The 18,032-nt window shown below is 44.1% G+C and overlaps 1 protein-coding gene across 2 annotated transcripts; it reads left to right on the top strand.

Annotated features, from left to right (window-relative positions):
* Window positions 1-1,045: 1,045 nt before the first annotated feature.
* Window positions 1,046-8,740, top strand: lacc1 (laccase (multicopper oxidoreductase) domain containing 1). Of its 2 annotated transcripts, XR_003410592.2 has the most exons (7): window positions 1,046-1,850; window positions 2,180-2,358; window positions 3,153-3,318; window positions 4,766-4,991; window positions 5,250-5,444; window positions 8,034-8,140; window positions 8,352-8,740. XR_003410592.2 is itself a non-coding variant. In XM_027009610.2 (5 exons), exons 1-5 carry the CDS (start codon window positions 1,313-1,315, stop codon window positions 5,437-5,439), a joined length of 1,299 nt encoding a protein of 432 aa, XP_026865411.2. In that variant the 5' UTR covers window positions 1,048-1,312; the 3' UTR covers window positions 5,440-6,019. The 2 variants fall into 2 exon arrangements, 1 of the variants encoding a protein (XP_026865411.2); XM_027009610.2 differs by lacking the exons at window positions 8,034-8,140; window positions 8,352-8,740 and having other exon boundaries at window positions 1,048-1,850; window positions 5,250-6,019.
* The last annotated feature ends 9,292 nt before the right edge of the window (window positions 8,741-18,032 follow it).

The raw sequence follows: 18,032 nt of genomic DNA on the forward strand, positions 1-18,032 counted from the left end.
GTAGACTGAAAATATCTTGTATTCAAGGCATCACTTAGGCCTGGTTATAAAAGTTAATATATAGAAGCTAACAATTCATTGTTTACCATAAAATATATATATTATTTATCATCACATGTAGCTATATTTGTTTTAATCATAACATCCCTGGAGCCTAGGTATTCAATGAATACAGAGCATGTCATTCATAAAAGACTTTCAAAATATATGATGTAAAACAGTATTATAAATACACAAGGCTGTTTTCTAAAGGCAAACTGACAGGGAGCAGTGAACAAATCTCCACTGGAAGCGTTTAGCTGTTTACAGTTCAGACAATTGAAACAAATTATGGTCGATTTGTGCCCCCTGTCGGTCAAACTTAAGAGAAGCGGGGAGCGGGGGAGGAGGAGAGGGGGAGGGGGAGGAGAGGGGGGAGGGGGGGGAGGGGGAGGAGAGGGGGAGGGGGGGAGGGGGGAGGGGGAGGGGGGTGTCTCATCTGTCAGCGTGGGACCGGTGCATAGGCGCCTGTTCGCTGCTGGCCGTGATGCTGCTCACTCACCCGGATGTGGCTCTGCTGTATTCTACAGAAAACTCGACTTCAGGTGCTTCGGATACATTTATTCCAGCAATATGTTACACTGCATAACAAAGCAGTTGAATCCTAAATGTACAGCAGACTTTGAATAATACTGAGTAAAACAGCAGTTTAATTTACTGATGTTGAGACTGTACTTAACGGAATTTGATTTGTGGGCTGACAACGAATTTCCCACCAAGGAAAGAGGTCACAGTTCAGTGTTTGCCCGTAGTTCCTGTTATTCAGACCGTATTAAATACGATGGCGGCCTTACATATTATGGAAACGGGGTCTTTTTACTGGTGATTCTGTAGTTACATAATACATGTCAGCGGTGGAACAGACCAGAAGTGAAGAGACATCTTACAGTTTCACAGGTTTCATCATTGAACTCTGGTGCATTAGAAAAGGCCTCGATAGCTTATGGGCATCAGCGACACGTGGGAACAACACATACAACAGGGAAATAAAAAGTTATTGTTTCGCAAAACTTCCTTAAATTAAATGTTAAATTCCTCGAAAATTTCCTTGTCCGGTCAGGACTTTCCAAGTAGGGCGGTCTCTGACGTCACATTCCAGGAAGTGTTTCTTTGTCGAGGGAAGTTTCACATTTGCGCGTGTTTAAGGTATGAAAACACCTGCTTGGACAAACCATACATGACGGAGGACGGATCCGCGCAGATCTGCCGGGGATTCAACAGCTGTTTCGTGTAGCTTAGAAGTGCCCAGCATGTACGTGCGTGAGAAGGTGTAATGGCTAAGGTCATTCTGGTGGACCTCGTGCACCCCAACTGCTCGCAGTACAGCCTGTGTCTAGACGCGCGCATTAGCCGGTTATGCACGTTCGTCGGAACGGGCGCAGGCGAGCCGGTGTACGTCCTGCTTGGGCAGCGCGCCGCCTCCGCCGCGGAGAGCCCGAGCGCCACTGAGGCGCCTCTTCTGGAGAACCTGCGCCGTCTAAACAGGCACGTACATGTTCTCACCGGCAGCAGTGAAGCCGCGGCCGTTTACTCGTTCAAACGAGCTGTGGACCAGCTGGACGCGACAGTTATCGACGTGGTGAGTTCAGGCCCGAGGCAGGCGGGGCTGCGCGTGTACCAGGAGCGCCTGTTCACAGCGCGCTACAACTTCCAGTACAGCCGCGGCTTCGAGAGCGCGCCGTGCCCGAGCGGAGAGCCTCCTCTCACCTGCACGCAGCTCGCTGCTATCGGGGAGCAAATTGACACCTTTCTCCAACACCTCCCAGCTGTCAAAGGAGACATCACCATTCTGAAATCTTCCATGATCTCGGGTACATTTATTCTATTACCAGTCAAAAAATATCTTTATCCATTCTAAATTACTTGTCAATGTGCATTTTATCGATGTCTATGGTAATCTATGTATCAATAATTTTATATCTATAAGAAAGGATTTTTTTTTTTTGCAAATGGAGCTACTTCAATTAAATATTTAAAATATGTACTAAATTGATTTGCCACACTATACATTTTATTTAATTTAAGACTAATTTAGCTAATTTAGACTAATGTTTAAATGGTGAACAATGCGACATATTGAAATATGGTGTGATGTGACCTTTTATACTGACTAATTGTTTGTGTTCCCTCTTTTTCCCAGACTGCTTTTCTCACGGTTTCACCACGAGAAAGGGGGGAATCTCCTACATCAACACCTTAACTTCCTTAAACCTGTTCAGCAGCTGCCGGCGCCGGGACTCCCCAGCTGAGGTGTCGGAAAACCTCCGACGCCTCGGCCTGCGGGCTGGCTTCCTGCCACACCAGCTCCACCTGCCCAAGGTAGTCTACCTGTCTTCTACTTCACACACACTGCTGCACTTTCAATAACAAATCCATGGACCATAATGAAATACGTGAGACACTCACCACCCATTTTAAAATGAAATATGTGTTTATTTGAAACACCATGAAGGTGTACCAATCTAGCCACTCACAGTTTGTGTTAGCCATCCACCAGCCCTTCATTAGTGGTGCGGTGGTCTCTGATATACAAGCACAACACCCAATATCATGCCACTGTTGTGTTGATCTGCTAACCCATATAATGTCCAGTCAGCAGTAATGCTGTGGTCAGAAACTAACAAGTGGTGTAGTGGGCAGCGATGAATTGTGCGTATGAACAGATTCCCACTAGTTTGTAATTGTACCCTCACTGAGTGCACATAACAGACTGGAGTACCTGGGGACACATAAGTATACTGGCCCATGACCTCAAAAGCTATACCCACCCAGAATGTGTAGAATGGGTGTGTTAGGTAGTCATGCCTTATAATGGCCTCTCTTATCCATACCTGTATTGACTCTTCTTACATTGAAAAGTCATATTTCAAAATGTGTCCATTTGAAGCTTTAGTCTGTGGTCCAGATCTGGACTCTGTGGGCTTCATGTTTTGTAGGTTTAGAGCTGTTTGCCATGACCGGGTGGTTCTTACTTACCTTGATTGCCCCGCCCACATTTGTAACTTGTACTTTGTCATGTGTACCTTGTTTTTTTGTTTTTTTGTTTGTTTGTTTATTTGTAGACAAGATTATTTTATTGGTATAAAATAGAAGCTCCTGTTTCTGCCCGTCAGGTAAACCATGCCAGTGATGTGTGGGTAATGAGCAAGGCTGCGCCGGACAGTTACGACGGGATTGTGACCAATCAGACAGGTGTTGTCATAGCAGCACCAGGAGCGGACTGCATGCCGCTTCTGTTCACTGACCCCGTGAGGAAGGTCATTGGTGTAGCACATGCAGGTGATTTATCTGCCCTCTGCTCCACATCCTCTCCTGACAGATTTGTGTGTCCACGTGATTGATTGAGTACCTCTGTGGGATATTAGTGTAATTCTTTCCATTCTCATCACAGGTTGCACAGTTCAGTCCGAGTGCAGTGAAATTTCACTTCTAAGCTAAAGTGTCCAACCAATCAAGTCTTCCCACATGTACTTAAAAAGAACCCTAAAAGCTCGGCCCTCGTTAGTAATGTTTATTTCTAACAAGGGAGTATTAGCACAGCATGGCCTTCACAAAATCTAAGACCTTCTTCTTTCTGGACGTGTCTGTTCTCACACTGAGTGGGTTTAACTGTGTGCTGGGAGACGTGTGAGCCCGAGAGGCAAAGCGCCGATGTGAAGATGAGAAGAGAAAAGCAGGCACATCTTACTGAGCAGGGTTAGCACATAGATTAGCATCTGATTTAATGACATGTTGTGACTAAAATAATAATCAGAATAATAATATTAATAAGAAATATCATTTTAATAGGTTGGGGTTTTTTTGTTTGTTTTTTTACTGATATTAGCATTATCACACTTGGCTACCTTTGACATGAGAGGCTTAGGGCTATTAACATATTATTTTTCATTAATACAATAACATATTTTAAATGTTTTTCATAATGCAGCATTAGCATAATTCTCCAGATTGCCAGTCTAAAAAAACATCAAGAAAGGGGAAGATAGAAACACATAACCATATCAAAAACGATAAGAACCATGTAGTAGGTCAGTGGTTAAGGTAGTTGACTTGTAATTAGAAGGTTGCTGGTTCAAGCCCCACCACTGCCAATTTGCCTTTGTTGGGCCCCTGAGTAAGACCTTTAACCCTCAATTGCTCAAGTTGTACTCAGTCATAACTGTAAGTTGCTTTGTATAAAAGTGTCAGATAAATGCCATAAATATAAATAACCCCATTAAAAATGATAACCACATAACTGCATCAAAAACAGTAAGAAAGCATTTTTTTGTAGGATTTTCATAAAGAAACATTTAATTTCATGCTTGGCCATTCAATATCTGAAAGAAACAAAAATTAGGCTATATGACTGTGTAAAGCAGTCGAGCTGTGGGAGGAAAGAGTGCTTTGAAGGCTGTTTCTGTTTCATTTGCTGCCGTTGGAAGCATTCCAAATGTCCTCGGTAAGCATTTAAAGTGTCCAAGATGTAAGGTTTTTCAAGATATTTTGCATCGGTCAACTCAATTTAAATCATATATAAATATCGGTTCAGCAAAAATGATTTTGTTTCATGTTTTTGTTCAGATCTTGCAGGACTAAATGTATATTATTAGATTTATTTGTTGTTATTTTTCTATGATTTATACTTGATGCATATAACAGCTACCATCCTCACCACAATACTAGTAAAAGCTCAAACTCACATAATGCTTCTTTGGCCAAATGCTGTCATGCCTCTTCTTTTCAGGCTGGAAGGGTACTCTCCTGGGGATTGCCATGGCAACAGTAAAGGCCATGGTGCTGCATTTTGGCAGTGAGCTCACTAATGTGGTGGCTGTGATTGGTCCTTCTGTCGGGCCCTGCTGTTTCACTCTGGATCAAGACTCAGCAAGGCAGTTCCTGGCCATCCATCCCGCCTGTGTGAGAGACGTGGAGTCACCCAGGCCTCGCGTTGACATCAGACTCACCACCAGGTAACGAAACAAAACAATACGGACTGAATTTTGAAGCTCTGGATGATCCTAGCCATCCTCAGGAATGTCTTAATGGCACTGATTTTAGTAATAAAACAAGAAAAAAAAAACTGTCAAGAAACATTGAAAAAGCAATGCATGAGCTACATGTGCTTGTATTTCAGTGTCACCTTAATGTTACTGGCAAAAAATTATGCCATTATAGGGAGAACTTCGTGTCCTGCCCCTGTTTGAAATGTCTCCTCCTGAATGTTTTAGAGTTCTGCTGGAGAGAGGGGGAGTTCTCCCACAGCACATCCATGACGACAGTGTGACCAACAGGCCCAGCGTGACCCTTTGCACAGCCTGCCACCCCGACACCTTCTACTCCCATGTTAGGGACGGCCTCGACTTTGGCACTCAGATAGGCTTCCTGCAAATCAGAGAATCCAGTGAATGCAGTTACTGAAAAAGGTGGTGCTTAAATGAAAATTTTGACTGCAAGTACTCTTAGCCAATGATATTTTAAAAATGTAATCATTCAGATTGTGGAATTTCTGACCTTTTGACTTATACAGGTGACAAGAGTCCTAGGCTGCCTGGAAATTAAAGTTGTTAAATGTATTAAATCTACAAAATACCACTCAGGATATGCACAACTTACCACGACTTCAGCTTTAAGGTTCTGAACATGCTTCACATCCTAATCATGCATGATATGGGTGGTAGATATTACTGTTGTTTTAGTGACTACCTGCTTTCCAGTCGCAACAGTTCCTTACTGGGACTTCAAAATATCCTGCATCGAGCCCACTCGCCTCAAACCTCACTAGTCCACTGTGGAGATTGAGAGCCCTAATTTTGCTAGTTTATTAATCTCCTCAGGAATGACTGGATTGTCTTCATAAACATCCCCACCTTTCAAAGCTTGCTTTCCTGATCCTGTGTAAAGAAGTTCAACACAAGGGGGCAGTCAGGAGACATGAGAGATTCTGTTTGCATTTCAAATCATTTGCATTTTCAATAAATCTAGAGCGTGCTGGAGGGAAGAGTGCCTGAACCTGCTTTAATGAATTTAATATCTATAGAGTTCCTGTAGTAATTCTAAGAAAATGATCCTATACATTGCTTGTTTCAGATTTCCTTATGTCGTTAATAAAAGAGGCTCTCTGGTGAAATGCAGATAATGGGTTAATGTCCCTGTAGGCAGCATGTCCCACATGTCCTCTGCACAATATTTCATTCTATTCTCTCTTAAGAGGGATCTCCATCAATGAACAACTCAAACGGGATCAGACACTGTGCTTGTGTGCAGATTTAGCTGTCGGCAGGCAGCCGCCATCAGCCAGAGAAGCAAAGCATTGATGTGACAAATATTCACATCAGTGTCAAATAATGACATTATTCTGAGGAAATATGTTGAGAATATGAAGTGTTTTTGTGGTTCTGTACTGTGATGACTATGAAAGCAGTAACTGTCAGCGAAGCGCTAATAAAATGAACTCAGGATGTTTGAGTGGTTGTGTTTGCACTTCTGCTCTGGAGTGCAGGGTGTGGATGGTGTAGCGGCGATGAGAACTTTGCTAAACACACCTCTTAGACAACCTCTCGGACCCCCTGCATCAGTGACATGGAGTCTCTTATTCTGCTAATATCAGGTTTGCAAACAAGTGAAAATAAAAGTAGATTCAAAGCACTGGATGACACTGGCTGTATACTAGAGAACTACAATGTTGATTTCCTGTGAAATGCCATTTGTTTTTTTATGTGTCCATAAAAGCCAAGCAATTTCCTAAAGCTAGTTGTGATCAATAACCTTTGTTAGCATGAGCCAAAGCTAATTGATTGGATATAGTAAATATCCTTAGAGCAATATCGGTAATCTTTCAATGAACCTTCCTCCTGTTTTGTTTTTTTATTCTGATTCTAAGGCACAACTGTTTTCTGTCTTAGCAAGCGTGCTTTCAGTGCAGTAGGTCTCTGTGCAGTCCTGACACTAGGGGGCACTCTCCTCTTTGCAATAGGAGCGAGGCACTTTGGTTTTGTGGCAGATTCAAACAATATGTTGACTCCCATCCAAATGCAGTTTAGCTGCATCACAAACAGGCCTTTGTCTTTATCAGCTATTGAGACGCAACACATAAACGTCTTTCCTATGTCCAGTCGGATCCTTCCGATTTGACCACAGCACATCCTCCTTTGAAGAAGGTGACGGAGATGACTATGAGCATTAAAAGTGCTTTGACGTTGCTGTCAAGGTCCATGCCAGATGTTGGATTAAAGGCAGCATGTGTGGCTACTGGCTACAATTGCCCAGGATCCTTGTCAGTAAGCACAACACAGCAGAGTATTGTGTTAAATATTTGTCCTAGTCACAATAGCATTGTTCCTGGTAAACCACAGGACATTGCATACTGCTAAGAAAATATATCACAGGTGTTCTTTGTTGCAAGACAGCCCTGGGGTTGCCCTGCAGACAACACCTGCTGTATTTACACTGGACAGCATGTGTCATTCTCCCTTGGCACAGGTAGACTGCGGCAACTACAGAGCCGTAATCCTGACTGGGCACGCTGCACACAATACACAGTGTGCATAAAAAAAGAAATGAGTTTAAAGCAAAGTGAGTTGGACTCTTCGCGTGACTATCTTTAGAGTATTGCGTGCAAACTGGGTGTTGATGCTTCCAAGGTTAAGGTGACCTCCTCGTGGACCAATCACGGCCCACGTGTGTAATTAACATTTTCAGTTGTCACTGTGGTAACCTGGAAAAAGGGGCCAGTCGAACCAAACACAGCAGTGCACGTCTGTGGAAGTGGCACTACAGTTATTTCCGTGCATGACTGACACGAGCTTTAGCTTTTGAGTAGCATTGCAATACAATTGGCTTTCATAGAGGACAGTGAGATGTCATATTTTCAAAGGGATAACACATGACAGCATGTGATTTGCCTGAACTGTACAGTGGAGACTTGCTTTGTATTGTGTATTGTAAAGTGTGAACAGATTCAGACGGAGCAAGTGGTCCGTGCATGTTTACACTCTGTTTCATGTCCCTAACAGGATTAGGTGCAGGTACCTGCATTCATGTGTGCTGGGGAAGAATGGGACATTTAGATCACGCTACCATGAAATATATGCTCCTGTCCTTCACCCCAAGACTTAAACAGGTGGGTCATACCAATCTAGTGCAAAAAAGATGAGAAAATGTGGATGTAGAATCTTTGAAAGGCAATGTAGGAATATGAATTTAAATGAAATCTAAATATTTTGGTCAGTATGCAACAAAGCAATGACGCTGTTGCTTGTGGTTGTTATCCAAGGTCCAAGTAGAGTTCAACATTCAAGCAGACCTATTTTTCTGGCTAACTGTTTTTTCAGTTAACATTTGAAGGCTGTGGTGTACGGATCACGTCTCTTGTTGGGCTGATTGAAGAGAGATGTGGAGTTGAGGCAGCAGTCAGTGCAGAGCCCTGCGTGCAGTCCAGCTACAAAAGGCAACAGGCACTGTCGCCCAGACTGCAACCACCCCATGCAATGAGCCACACACAGGCACACACAGAGCTGAGATTAATCCGTGTCCTCCTGGATTCTGAATAAATCCACCTTGTGATGTTGACTGACACAGTGGGTTGGTGTTTGACTAGCATTTCTCATGGCATCACACGAACTTTGATGTCTTCACTGGCACACCTTTTTGCTCAAGGCTGACAAAGGCACTGTCATGACAACAAAAACAAAGTGAAAGTGCACACAGAGTTTATGAACAGGTAAGCACAGATGTTACATAAGCTGTAGGCCAGCCCTAAATACAGCTGTGGGAGTTTGGTTCCCCAGCCATGATGGACGATGCGTTCAGGACCACAGCCACCAACAGGCTCACTGATTCATCACCCTTCTCGGTATTAACAGCTTCCATTTTTCCATTGCATGCTAGAACAGTTTCCCTCAGTGACCAATAACAATCCCACACTTTTGAAACTGGTTAAACAGATCAGAGTAATTTAATAATGGGAACTCATATAAGTGCTTTCAGTATCTCACAAGGCAAGTTGACTTTATCTTTTTTAGGATTAGAGGGTAGCAGTGTCTAGAGGGTTGGATTGTTACATAACTGTATACATACTTTGTAGCCAGATTTTTCCAGTGTCTCAGGCCAAATTATGTGGTTCATCAGCAGGTCAAACCACAGAGAGCTTCCGAAATGCAGAAGTGCTTACTATTGTTTAAGAAAGAAAAACTGCGGGGGAGTTTTAAAGCAGAAATCCCACACCACCAGCATTTGAGTCTGCTCGCCCCTGACACGCAACAGTTATTTACATTAGTGCTGTGCAGAGCAGAGCCTTTGCACGGTAGTCAGGATATTAGGTTGCAGAACTAATCAGAGCTAAGCATCAGATGTTCCTGTAAGGAACAAAAAGCGTTCTGAGCTTGACATGGTGATGGTGATAATTTTGTGCCAGTCACCGTGATAAGCCTTAAATTTATGTGCTGAGGTGGATGAAGAGCTCTCTCTCTCTCTCTCTCTCTCTCTCTATATATATATATATATATATATATATATATATATATGTGTGTGTGTGTGTGTGTGTGTGTATGTGTGTGTGTGTGTGTGTATCATTATTCAACCAGTGCCCTGCACCTACATTCTCTGCTCGGTTTCTGTTATGTAAGTGGTTTTGAGAGATTCCTCTCTCCACTGTCTCCAGGCACATCTCCCCTATATATAAGGTGTACAAATCCACTAGGCTACATCAGTCTCCCACAGAGAACAGTCTTGTTGCCATAAATATACTTTCTGTTCATGCTTGCTTTAAGGAAAACAAGACAGCCCTAAAATGTCACAGAGCCCTCATAAACAAACGCGCAAATGCGCCATTACAACAAGGCCTTTCCCTGGATGGAAGGCTACAGCACATAAAAAACAAAACAATGTATATATCTAGAAAGATTTAAACATGTGTCACATAAAGTGACGGTAAGAAGTGTAGACTCTTTCTGTCAGTGCTGGGAACAAGATTTCAGCTGTTATACAGTTTTCTTTTTCTTAAGATTCTTAGTCATTTTAAATATTTTTGTAATCAGTTGCTCTGTTTTGATTCTTAGACCTTTTGAACAGAGTTCAAATAAATAGTTTATTAAACTACAATTTTCTTAAGAACTGTGTTCATTTTACTTGACTAATTACCAAATTATCTTTAATTTCATATTTTGTCTGAAGCTAGTTCAGGGCAGCTCTATATTTCAGACTACTGCTTTTAGTCACTGTTACTAAAATTACATTCTAATTTTGGTTCCTTTCTGAGAGACCAGAACACCAACGCAGCTGTACACAAGAAAATAATTCAAGGATCAACACTTTAGTGAAGAACTAACCAACTGCCCTGAGCAAATATGCACTAAAATGCCTTCTTTAACTTCCCCTGCTATTTGCCTTCTCCTAGCAGGGCCTGCTGAACAAAGTCACATCTGCAGACTTTACTACACTGTCCACAGAGGAACTGGTTTCTAACCAGACTGAGCAACCTGTGATGTCGTGGCATAGGGGCTGCAGAAACATCAAAACACTCTATGGACCCTCTAGCCAGTCTATTGCCTAACACAGGACACCAATAGAGTTCAAACGTTCTCCTTCATGTAAATTGGCATTACATTTACAGCATTTAGCTGACACTTTTATCCAAAGCAAATTACAATTATGACTGAGTACAACTTGAGTAATTGAGGGTTAAGGGACTTGGTCAGGGGCCCAACAGTGGCAACCTGGCAGTGCTGGGACTTGAACTGGCAACCGATTACTAATCAAGTACCTTAACCACTGAGCTACCACTGCCCACTAAATGATAGTAACATGTTTAGATGACATGATGCAATAGTATTTCTGATATTATACATCTTTGACAGCTAAGAAATATTAGTCTTAAGAATCTAATGGCATTCTGGCAAAGAGATGTCAGCTTAGAGCTTAGAGCTCTATTTTTGGAAAAATATCTTTAAGATTAGCCCAAAGATGACACCCCATGCCTGCACCCCTGTGAAAGCTTCTCTGAGTACTCTAAGCAACAGTGCCTCAAAACTGAGCTAAAGAAGAAATGATAACTAAAAATGAACATGGCCATGGTACTCTTCTCTCTCCTCATCCACTCAGCACCAGTAAGAGGCCACACGGCTCCTGTGGACAGAGAGGCTGGCGAGTCTGAGCTCGGGCAAGGCTTCAGGTGTCAGCTGCAGCGCGGAGACGCGGATGCTGAGGCAGACGAGGCCTGTGACACCAGTATTATTGGAGCAGCTCCCACACTAGTAGGTTAGTAACATAAACCTCAGTGCTTATATAATATGAATTACAGTTATACTAATGAAATGATCAAAGGATCACTGAAAATTTGTGACCTTTTCTTAGAGTATGTCTTCTTAAACATAAATAAAAATTAAGTAATTTTAAAAATTCAGTCCTTTGCCCACCATAGTAGAAAGAACAAAACGCATGAACACCTCATCCTACTGTAAGTCCACAAGAAAAGCGCCGTGGTGGTTGTGCCCCTGACACCTGGACTGTGGAGTCATAGCAGGTCAAGTCAAGGTCAACTTAATTAGGAAATGCAGTTGCTCAATGTTGCAGTATTACAACATTAATAAATAAATAGTAGCACACACGTCCCTCCTCTGCCCTTCCCCACCCACAACATATGCACAACCACATCAGGAAAGCAGAGGTCAGCCTTTTTTGTATGCGTTATTGGAGACAAACCAATGCCTTCAAAAAGGAGGTAGATATGTAGACGTCCTTGCATGAGATGAAGGGTTGGGCCTCATGAGGATTATGGAATTCTGATTATGCACATGTGTTCTGGGTAATTATGTATGTGTATAATATACACTTCTCTGCACTGTGCCTCTCATTATGAAAACCTCACAAAACATTTCGTTTGGGTAATGGTGAGTAGCTGCTTTTTACCTGATTAAAAGTCATTTTCATTTGGGTCCCATTTGGTCCAGAGTAAAAGCTGCAGGGTCTTTGATCCACTGGCTGGGTCCGTGTGGAGAGTGCTGAGTGTCTTCTGTGTCCGCGCCAGCCCAGGCAGGTCAGCAGGTTCTCTCTGCCTACTCTACACAGCCCCATGGGCTCATGGGAAGGAAACACAATTAATCAATCCTCGCTTCTCTCCCATGCACTTGCCTTGTCATGGGTGTGCTGTGGTGATGGATATGTTAAGGGCACTAATGTAATTGAGCTTTCACAGGAGAAAGAAACTGTCTCCAAAGTCTATGACAATTTTTATTGAGCTGTAATTATTTTAATGACATTGCTAATGGACCACAAGCATATTTCTAGTTAGAGAGGCCTGAGATTAAGTGCTTTAAGCTGCAGGAGGGAAGGCTCCAGTAGTCATCATAAAACTGAAACCCTGACGAGTGGGTAGGTCGCAGCTTGGTGACTCCCACCGCCACGCTCAGTCTCTTAGCTAGTGATTCCCACCGACATCGCAAACTCCTTCTGCAAAGCCAGTCAGAGGCAGCAAATATGGCATGGAAGTCAGAATGACCACTCAGGTGTTCCTTAGGCTTCCAGGCAGTGTGAATTATAATCATGCAGGTTTAATGACCAGCTTGTGCTGTCAGTGCTTGAGCGCTGGACTCCAGTGCCTATGGGAGTAGATTCTTCCATAAAGCCAGCCAACTGCTATGGACAGACCAATGCAGGTGGAGTTGATTTCAGACGAAGACATTTCACTCCCATTCTGTTGCTTTAATCAAGCCTGCATCTTCTTTTTTCTTTAGAGATGTTTTCTTGTCAGTACATTAAAAAAATTATAAACATTTTAAGACTTTTTAAAGCAAAGTATAAGCGTGTAGAAATCATATACAATCATAAGCTTATGATGGCCATTTTAAAATGCTGTTTTACACAATTATGTTCCCTTTCATATTTCATTTATAGGAAACTTGTTGGATATTTATGAGCATTACCCATGTGGAGGAATGCATGCTGAATCAGGACACACCCTACCAGATAATTCACAGAGGACTGACCTAAACTGGACTGGACCCTTGGGTCTCAACAGGAAGTAGGCAGGGCAGGAGCAGCCAGCTGTTTTGGAAGCTGCCTTTTCCTGTGGCCAGAGCTGGAACGCAGGCAGGAAGTGCCAGTGAGGTGCAGGTGATCTCAGCGGTGGGCCTGAATGGGCAGCTTGTAGTGGTGCTCCAGGCCTGCGCCACGATACTGAGCTGAGCAGTGTAAACAAGTGCTGGCCTGTTTTTCTTTCCCTCACACTCAGCAGGTTCAGTGCTGGGGTGTTCACTATGGCAGCACTGACCCATATACCTGCATGTGCTCCTGAGGCCTGATCCGAGTTCTGGTCTCCAGGTTAGTTTCACATCACATTACTGAGCTTCCCCTCTGCAACACTAACATGCGAGATTAACATGGTCACAGATGCTCATGTCAGATATTTTATTCATGCTCAGAATGGAGATAGATAATGTAGACAAGTGTGTGTGTGTGTATACGTGTGTGCATGTGTGTGTGGCGTGTGTGTGTGTGTGTGTATACGTGTGTGTGTGCATGCGTATGTGTGTGTATACGTGTGTGTGTGTGTATACGTGTGTGTTTGTGTGTGTGTGCTTATGTGTGCATGTGTGTATACGTGTGTGTGTGTGTATGCGTGTGTGTGTGTGTGTATGCGTGTGTGTATGCATGCGTATGTGTGTGTATACGTGTGTGTGTGTATACGTGTGTGTTTGTGTGTGTGTGCTTATGTGTGCATGTGTGTATACGTGCGTATGCGTGTGTGTGTATACATGTGTGTGTGTATGCGTGTGTGTGCGTGTGTGTGTGTGTGCATGCGTGTGTGTGCATGTGCATGTGTGTGCGTATGTATGCTGTTTAAACAATGTGTTTGGATTGGCTGTTTCAGGACCTGTCTCTCTGATTGATTACCCACAGATCTCACTTCCCTCCACTGTGGAGGATGAGCCAGTCCTTTCATTTCCCTGTGCTGCAACACTGCACATGATCTACATCACACAGCACATTAGTGAGATTTTGCCTAGTACAACCGTTCAATCACATGCTATTGTGCCATTCTACATAGAACGTTTTATTATAAAATATGATGCCTTTATTAGAAAATGCCAGAAATTGGCATTGCACAGGATTTAACTGTTTTAACTGTTTCTTGAACTGATACAGTTTAGCTAATTATTTGAACTGGGACAATAAAACTTGCTGTCATATATACAGTCCAATTGAAACAGAAGATGATCTCTGAGTGCTGACTTGTCATTTGGATGTTCTTTATTCAGTGCTGCTCCAGGATTTAGCACCTGCCGAACCCCTTTTGAAAGGCGCTCACATTATTGTTAGTTTGCTGCAGCTTGTCATGTGAGTTTGGACTTCAGCAAAGTCCTTTTTTGTGTGTAAACACCCAAGTCTTCCCAGCTGGATCTTCTGTCCTTACCTCAGTCCACTGCTCACACACCAACGCTCTCAACGGTGTTGTGACATCAACGGTCCTGTGTCATGAAGTGTCCACGGTGGGTTTGGATCCTGCAAATTCTGAATGAATTTTCCATTAGGTCATAATTTAATTGCCTGTTAGTTCAAATGCTTTTTTGTTTGAATAGGACCGTTAAGAGAGCACTACAAGAGATGTCTCACCATTAGAAATGTGTGTATGACTGTGCTTGTGGTTCAGGGGCTACTCGTGGAGCTCCACGCTCTGTTACAACTGTTTCAGTGGTAATGAATTTCTTAACGATTCTCAGAGTTAATATTCCCAGAAACCAGGGGATCCTCTCACTGTGTAAGATTAATCTACAGGGTAGAATAGGAATTTGTTTTCGGTGTAGCTTTCAGTACCAGGAAAACTCACTCTATCCGTACTCATTAGCTAAGAGACTACCCATGCGGACATGGCCCAGGGGGTGTAGCTTTTCTTCACCCACCAGTCGCCCTGACTCAGGGGTTGCCATTCTTCAGCAACGTTATGGGTTGGTTCACTTTTACTATTGAGGATTTGTGCTACATTCAGAACAATGGATCATTGTCAACAGGAATGTAGTCCGGGAGAAGAAATTGTGCCGACCAAAAGATCACGGCTTCTCACGGCACGGCACTTGTTACTCTAGGTGATCGGTGACAGCATCAGGTGACACGAGAGAGCAGTGCAGACTGGCGGGAGGTGAGGGCAACCCGCCCCTCCCCCTCAAGGCCTCGCTCAGGTGTCGCCACTCTCTGTGCAGTCAGATCATCTGTGTGGCTGCGTGATCGAACAGCTCTAATCCAAGAACACGCCTGCTTACAGTGGCACACACTCGCGTGACAGCCAGGCTGTTGTGGGGAAAGCTGTGGAGAGAGCGAGCCTCTGGGCTCTCACTTGGAGGAGCGCTGTTTGTCTGATGGCCCTTGAGCTGGGGAATGGGTGCTACGCAACACCAGCCCCGAGATGGTAGACTTGCCACACGAGAGTAATAGGTCAGGTCTCTGTGGTCTGCTATGGGTTAGGGTGGAAAACAAGTTTAATTTGCCCATATGCAAAGGAATATATTTTTGTTAAACATGTTTTTGATATCACTTTTTAAATATTGAATGATATTTAAATATTTAAAATATAATAATTACATTTTAATGATGGTACAGTGAGGCAAAGACCCTATTATGTATGTATTATATATGTATTATATATGTATTATGAGGGCTGACGCTGATCTGACCTGTATGCTGAGCCGAGTCACTGAGGGGTCATGGGTCGTGACCTGCCGTGATTCCGGCCTGTCATGCCTCTACAAATCCTCCCAACGCCTCCCTTGTCATTAACCCGAATCCCCTGCGTGGCGTATCTCACCCCCGTGGGGAATGGTCACCTCAAACAATACATCACTGGCTGTCTCAGATCAGAGACAGGAGGGACACAGATGTTGGACGAGCTTCCAGTGAAGGACGTCCTGGACGTGAGAGGCCGTGATAACACAAACATTTATATAGCACAAGTCACCACCATGACACTTAACCTCAGCCATCTCTCTTCATTTGCAAGCACATGCTATGCTGAGTAATCACCTCTGTTACTCTACTGATCTACTGCTTCATAAGAGCCAAGCAAGTAAATGCCATGAGGCAGAGTGCACTACTCTCTGCTAACTCACTTATTATCTAAGTAGTGCTTTAGTGTCTACCTGCTGTGGCATAGTCCACAGTCTATTTATAGTGTCTTGTTTATCTTTAGACTTCACCAGAGTTGTTCATCACCACTGGGCCCTATTATCGCTCACATACACCCACAGAGGAGCTGTTCGTAGAGACTATGACTACACACGGCAGGTGGAGCAGCACAGCCTCCAGCCGTCTGATGGCGTCATGTGGCTAAGACTCATCTTCCTGGAAAGACCACGTAACTTTGGCCCCTCAGTGCTGTTGATGAAATTTCCCTGAACCAGGAGCAGCTGTGGACTGGAATCATTAAAGCTGCAAAGCCTAACGAGAGGCAAAGAGAGAGGACCGGAGAGGAGCACCGAATCCCGTGCACAGGGATAACCCTCTCGGTACCTCTCTCAGGACTGAACGTGCAGGGAAGACCCGAGTGTCCATTGCTTGCCCTTGAAGAGTGAAGAAACATGGATGGAGGGTAAATATGCAGCAGCGTGGCAGCGGGAGATGGAGTAGTACAGCTTCCTGCCTGATAATCAGGACAGGCCTTTTTCTTCCTTGCCGTGCGGGACCCAGTTTGACAATCGCCAGCGGGCTCAGGGTCTGTTTCACTCAACAGGGATCGTCCCAGTTTCTGTGACCTGGTCACGAATGAAGCACAGGCCGGCAGCGTCAGCATACGGACGCAGGCGCAGATGGACAGGCTGCCATCCCAACTCGAACATGGAGAAGTTTATGGAGCTTTTTAAAGCTCCAGTGCAGCCAGTGAGAGGCCCTCGTGCACAAACTGTGTTGACCTTGGCTCCGAGACGAAACCAAACCGTCCTTTGAGAAGCGCCCGTCCTTTTACGGTTTGTGGCCACTGAAAGGAAGTCATTTTCTCTGCTATGTATCCAAATAAGAGGGACAAAGGTGTCCTCACTGAGGGAAACCCAAGAATGTAAATATTGATGTTTTGCCTTGAAACAGGTCGTTGTAAACCCTGCGGTCTGGTAGTGTGTTGGCCCACCACACCCACTGGTCCCATGGCAGTTTGGGTAATGTATTATTTGGAGTATATATTTCTGTAGACCAGCTGGGGAGAAAAAAACAAAACAAAACATGCAGACTTCAAAGCAGTCAAAATAATTTTAGTGACTCAAGATGCAATGTTATTGCTGTAATGCGGGAAGAGTCTGGAGGGAACACACACACACACAAACATGTACGTGAGCTAAACTTAGATATTCCCGCTGTAGCCTGCTGCTCTGGGCTTTTCACATATCAGGCCTGCACCCTTTGTGATGCGTTTGTCGTAATCGTAACTGTCCACCTGCTTAATCAGCACTACTCTGCTTTGCAGCAGGGGGCAAATCATCTGACAAAGAGGCAAATGGCCCAGGTGACGGCGCAGCAGCCTGAACAGCCCCCAGCCTGCCCTGCTGCTCACTTCACTCCCTGTACTGCGTTGCCTGCAGCCTGGAACATGGCCCTCAAAACAAGGGCTCGTCCAATCACACACGTCACACCTTGTGAGACAACTGCTCCCATTTACTAACAGGGCTGGAGTGTTTGTGGATCTGCATCTAAAAGGAGAAGGAGACACTCCCTCACCTATCAGCAGCCCAGGAAACACTCCCACACTCTGTTGTGTGGTTGCTATAGAGTTATGGGCTACAAACACCTCCTCTCCACTCCACTACAGCTCCTGGTTGCCTCCCCAGTGTGATTAAGGACAGAGAGATTTGACCGATACTTTGCTTGCCACCAGCTCAGTAACGAAGTTTGGCACTAAATATATTTACTAATATATTTAATACTGATAGCAGTGTGGCCCAGCCAGTTTCCCGGCAGGGTGTGGCCAACCACATTAGCGTGAGAACTCAGGTGTCTACAATGTCTTTCCCTCGATCTACTGATGGCAGGGTTAATCAATA

Source organism: Electrophorus electricus, chromosome 2, assembly GCF_013358815.1.
Source record: "Electrophorus electricus isolate fEleEle1 chromosome 2, fEleEle1.pri, whole genome shotgun sequence".
Taxonomy (NCBI): Eukaryota; Metazoa; Chordata; class Actinopteri; order Gymnotiformes; family Gymnotidae; genus Electrophorus; species Electrophorus electricus.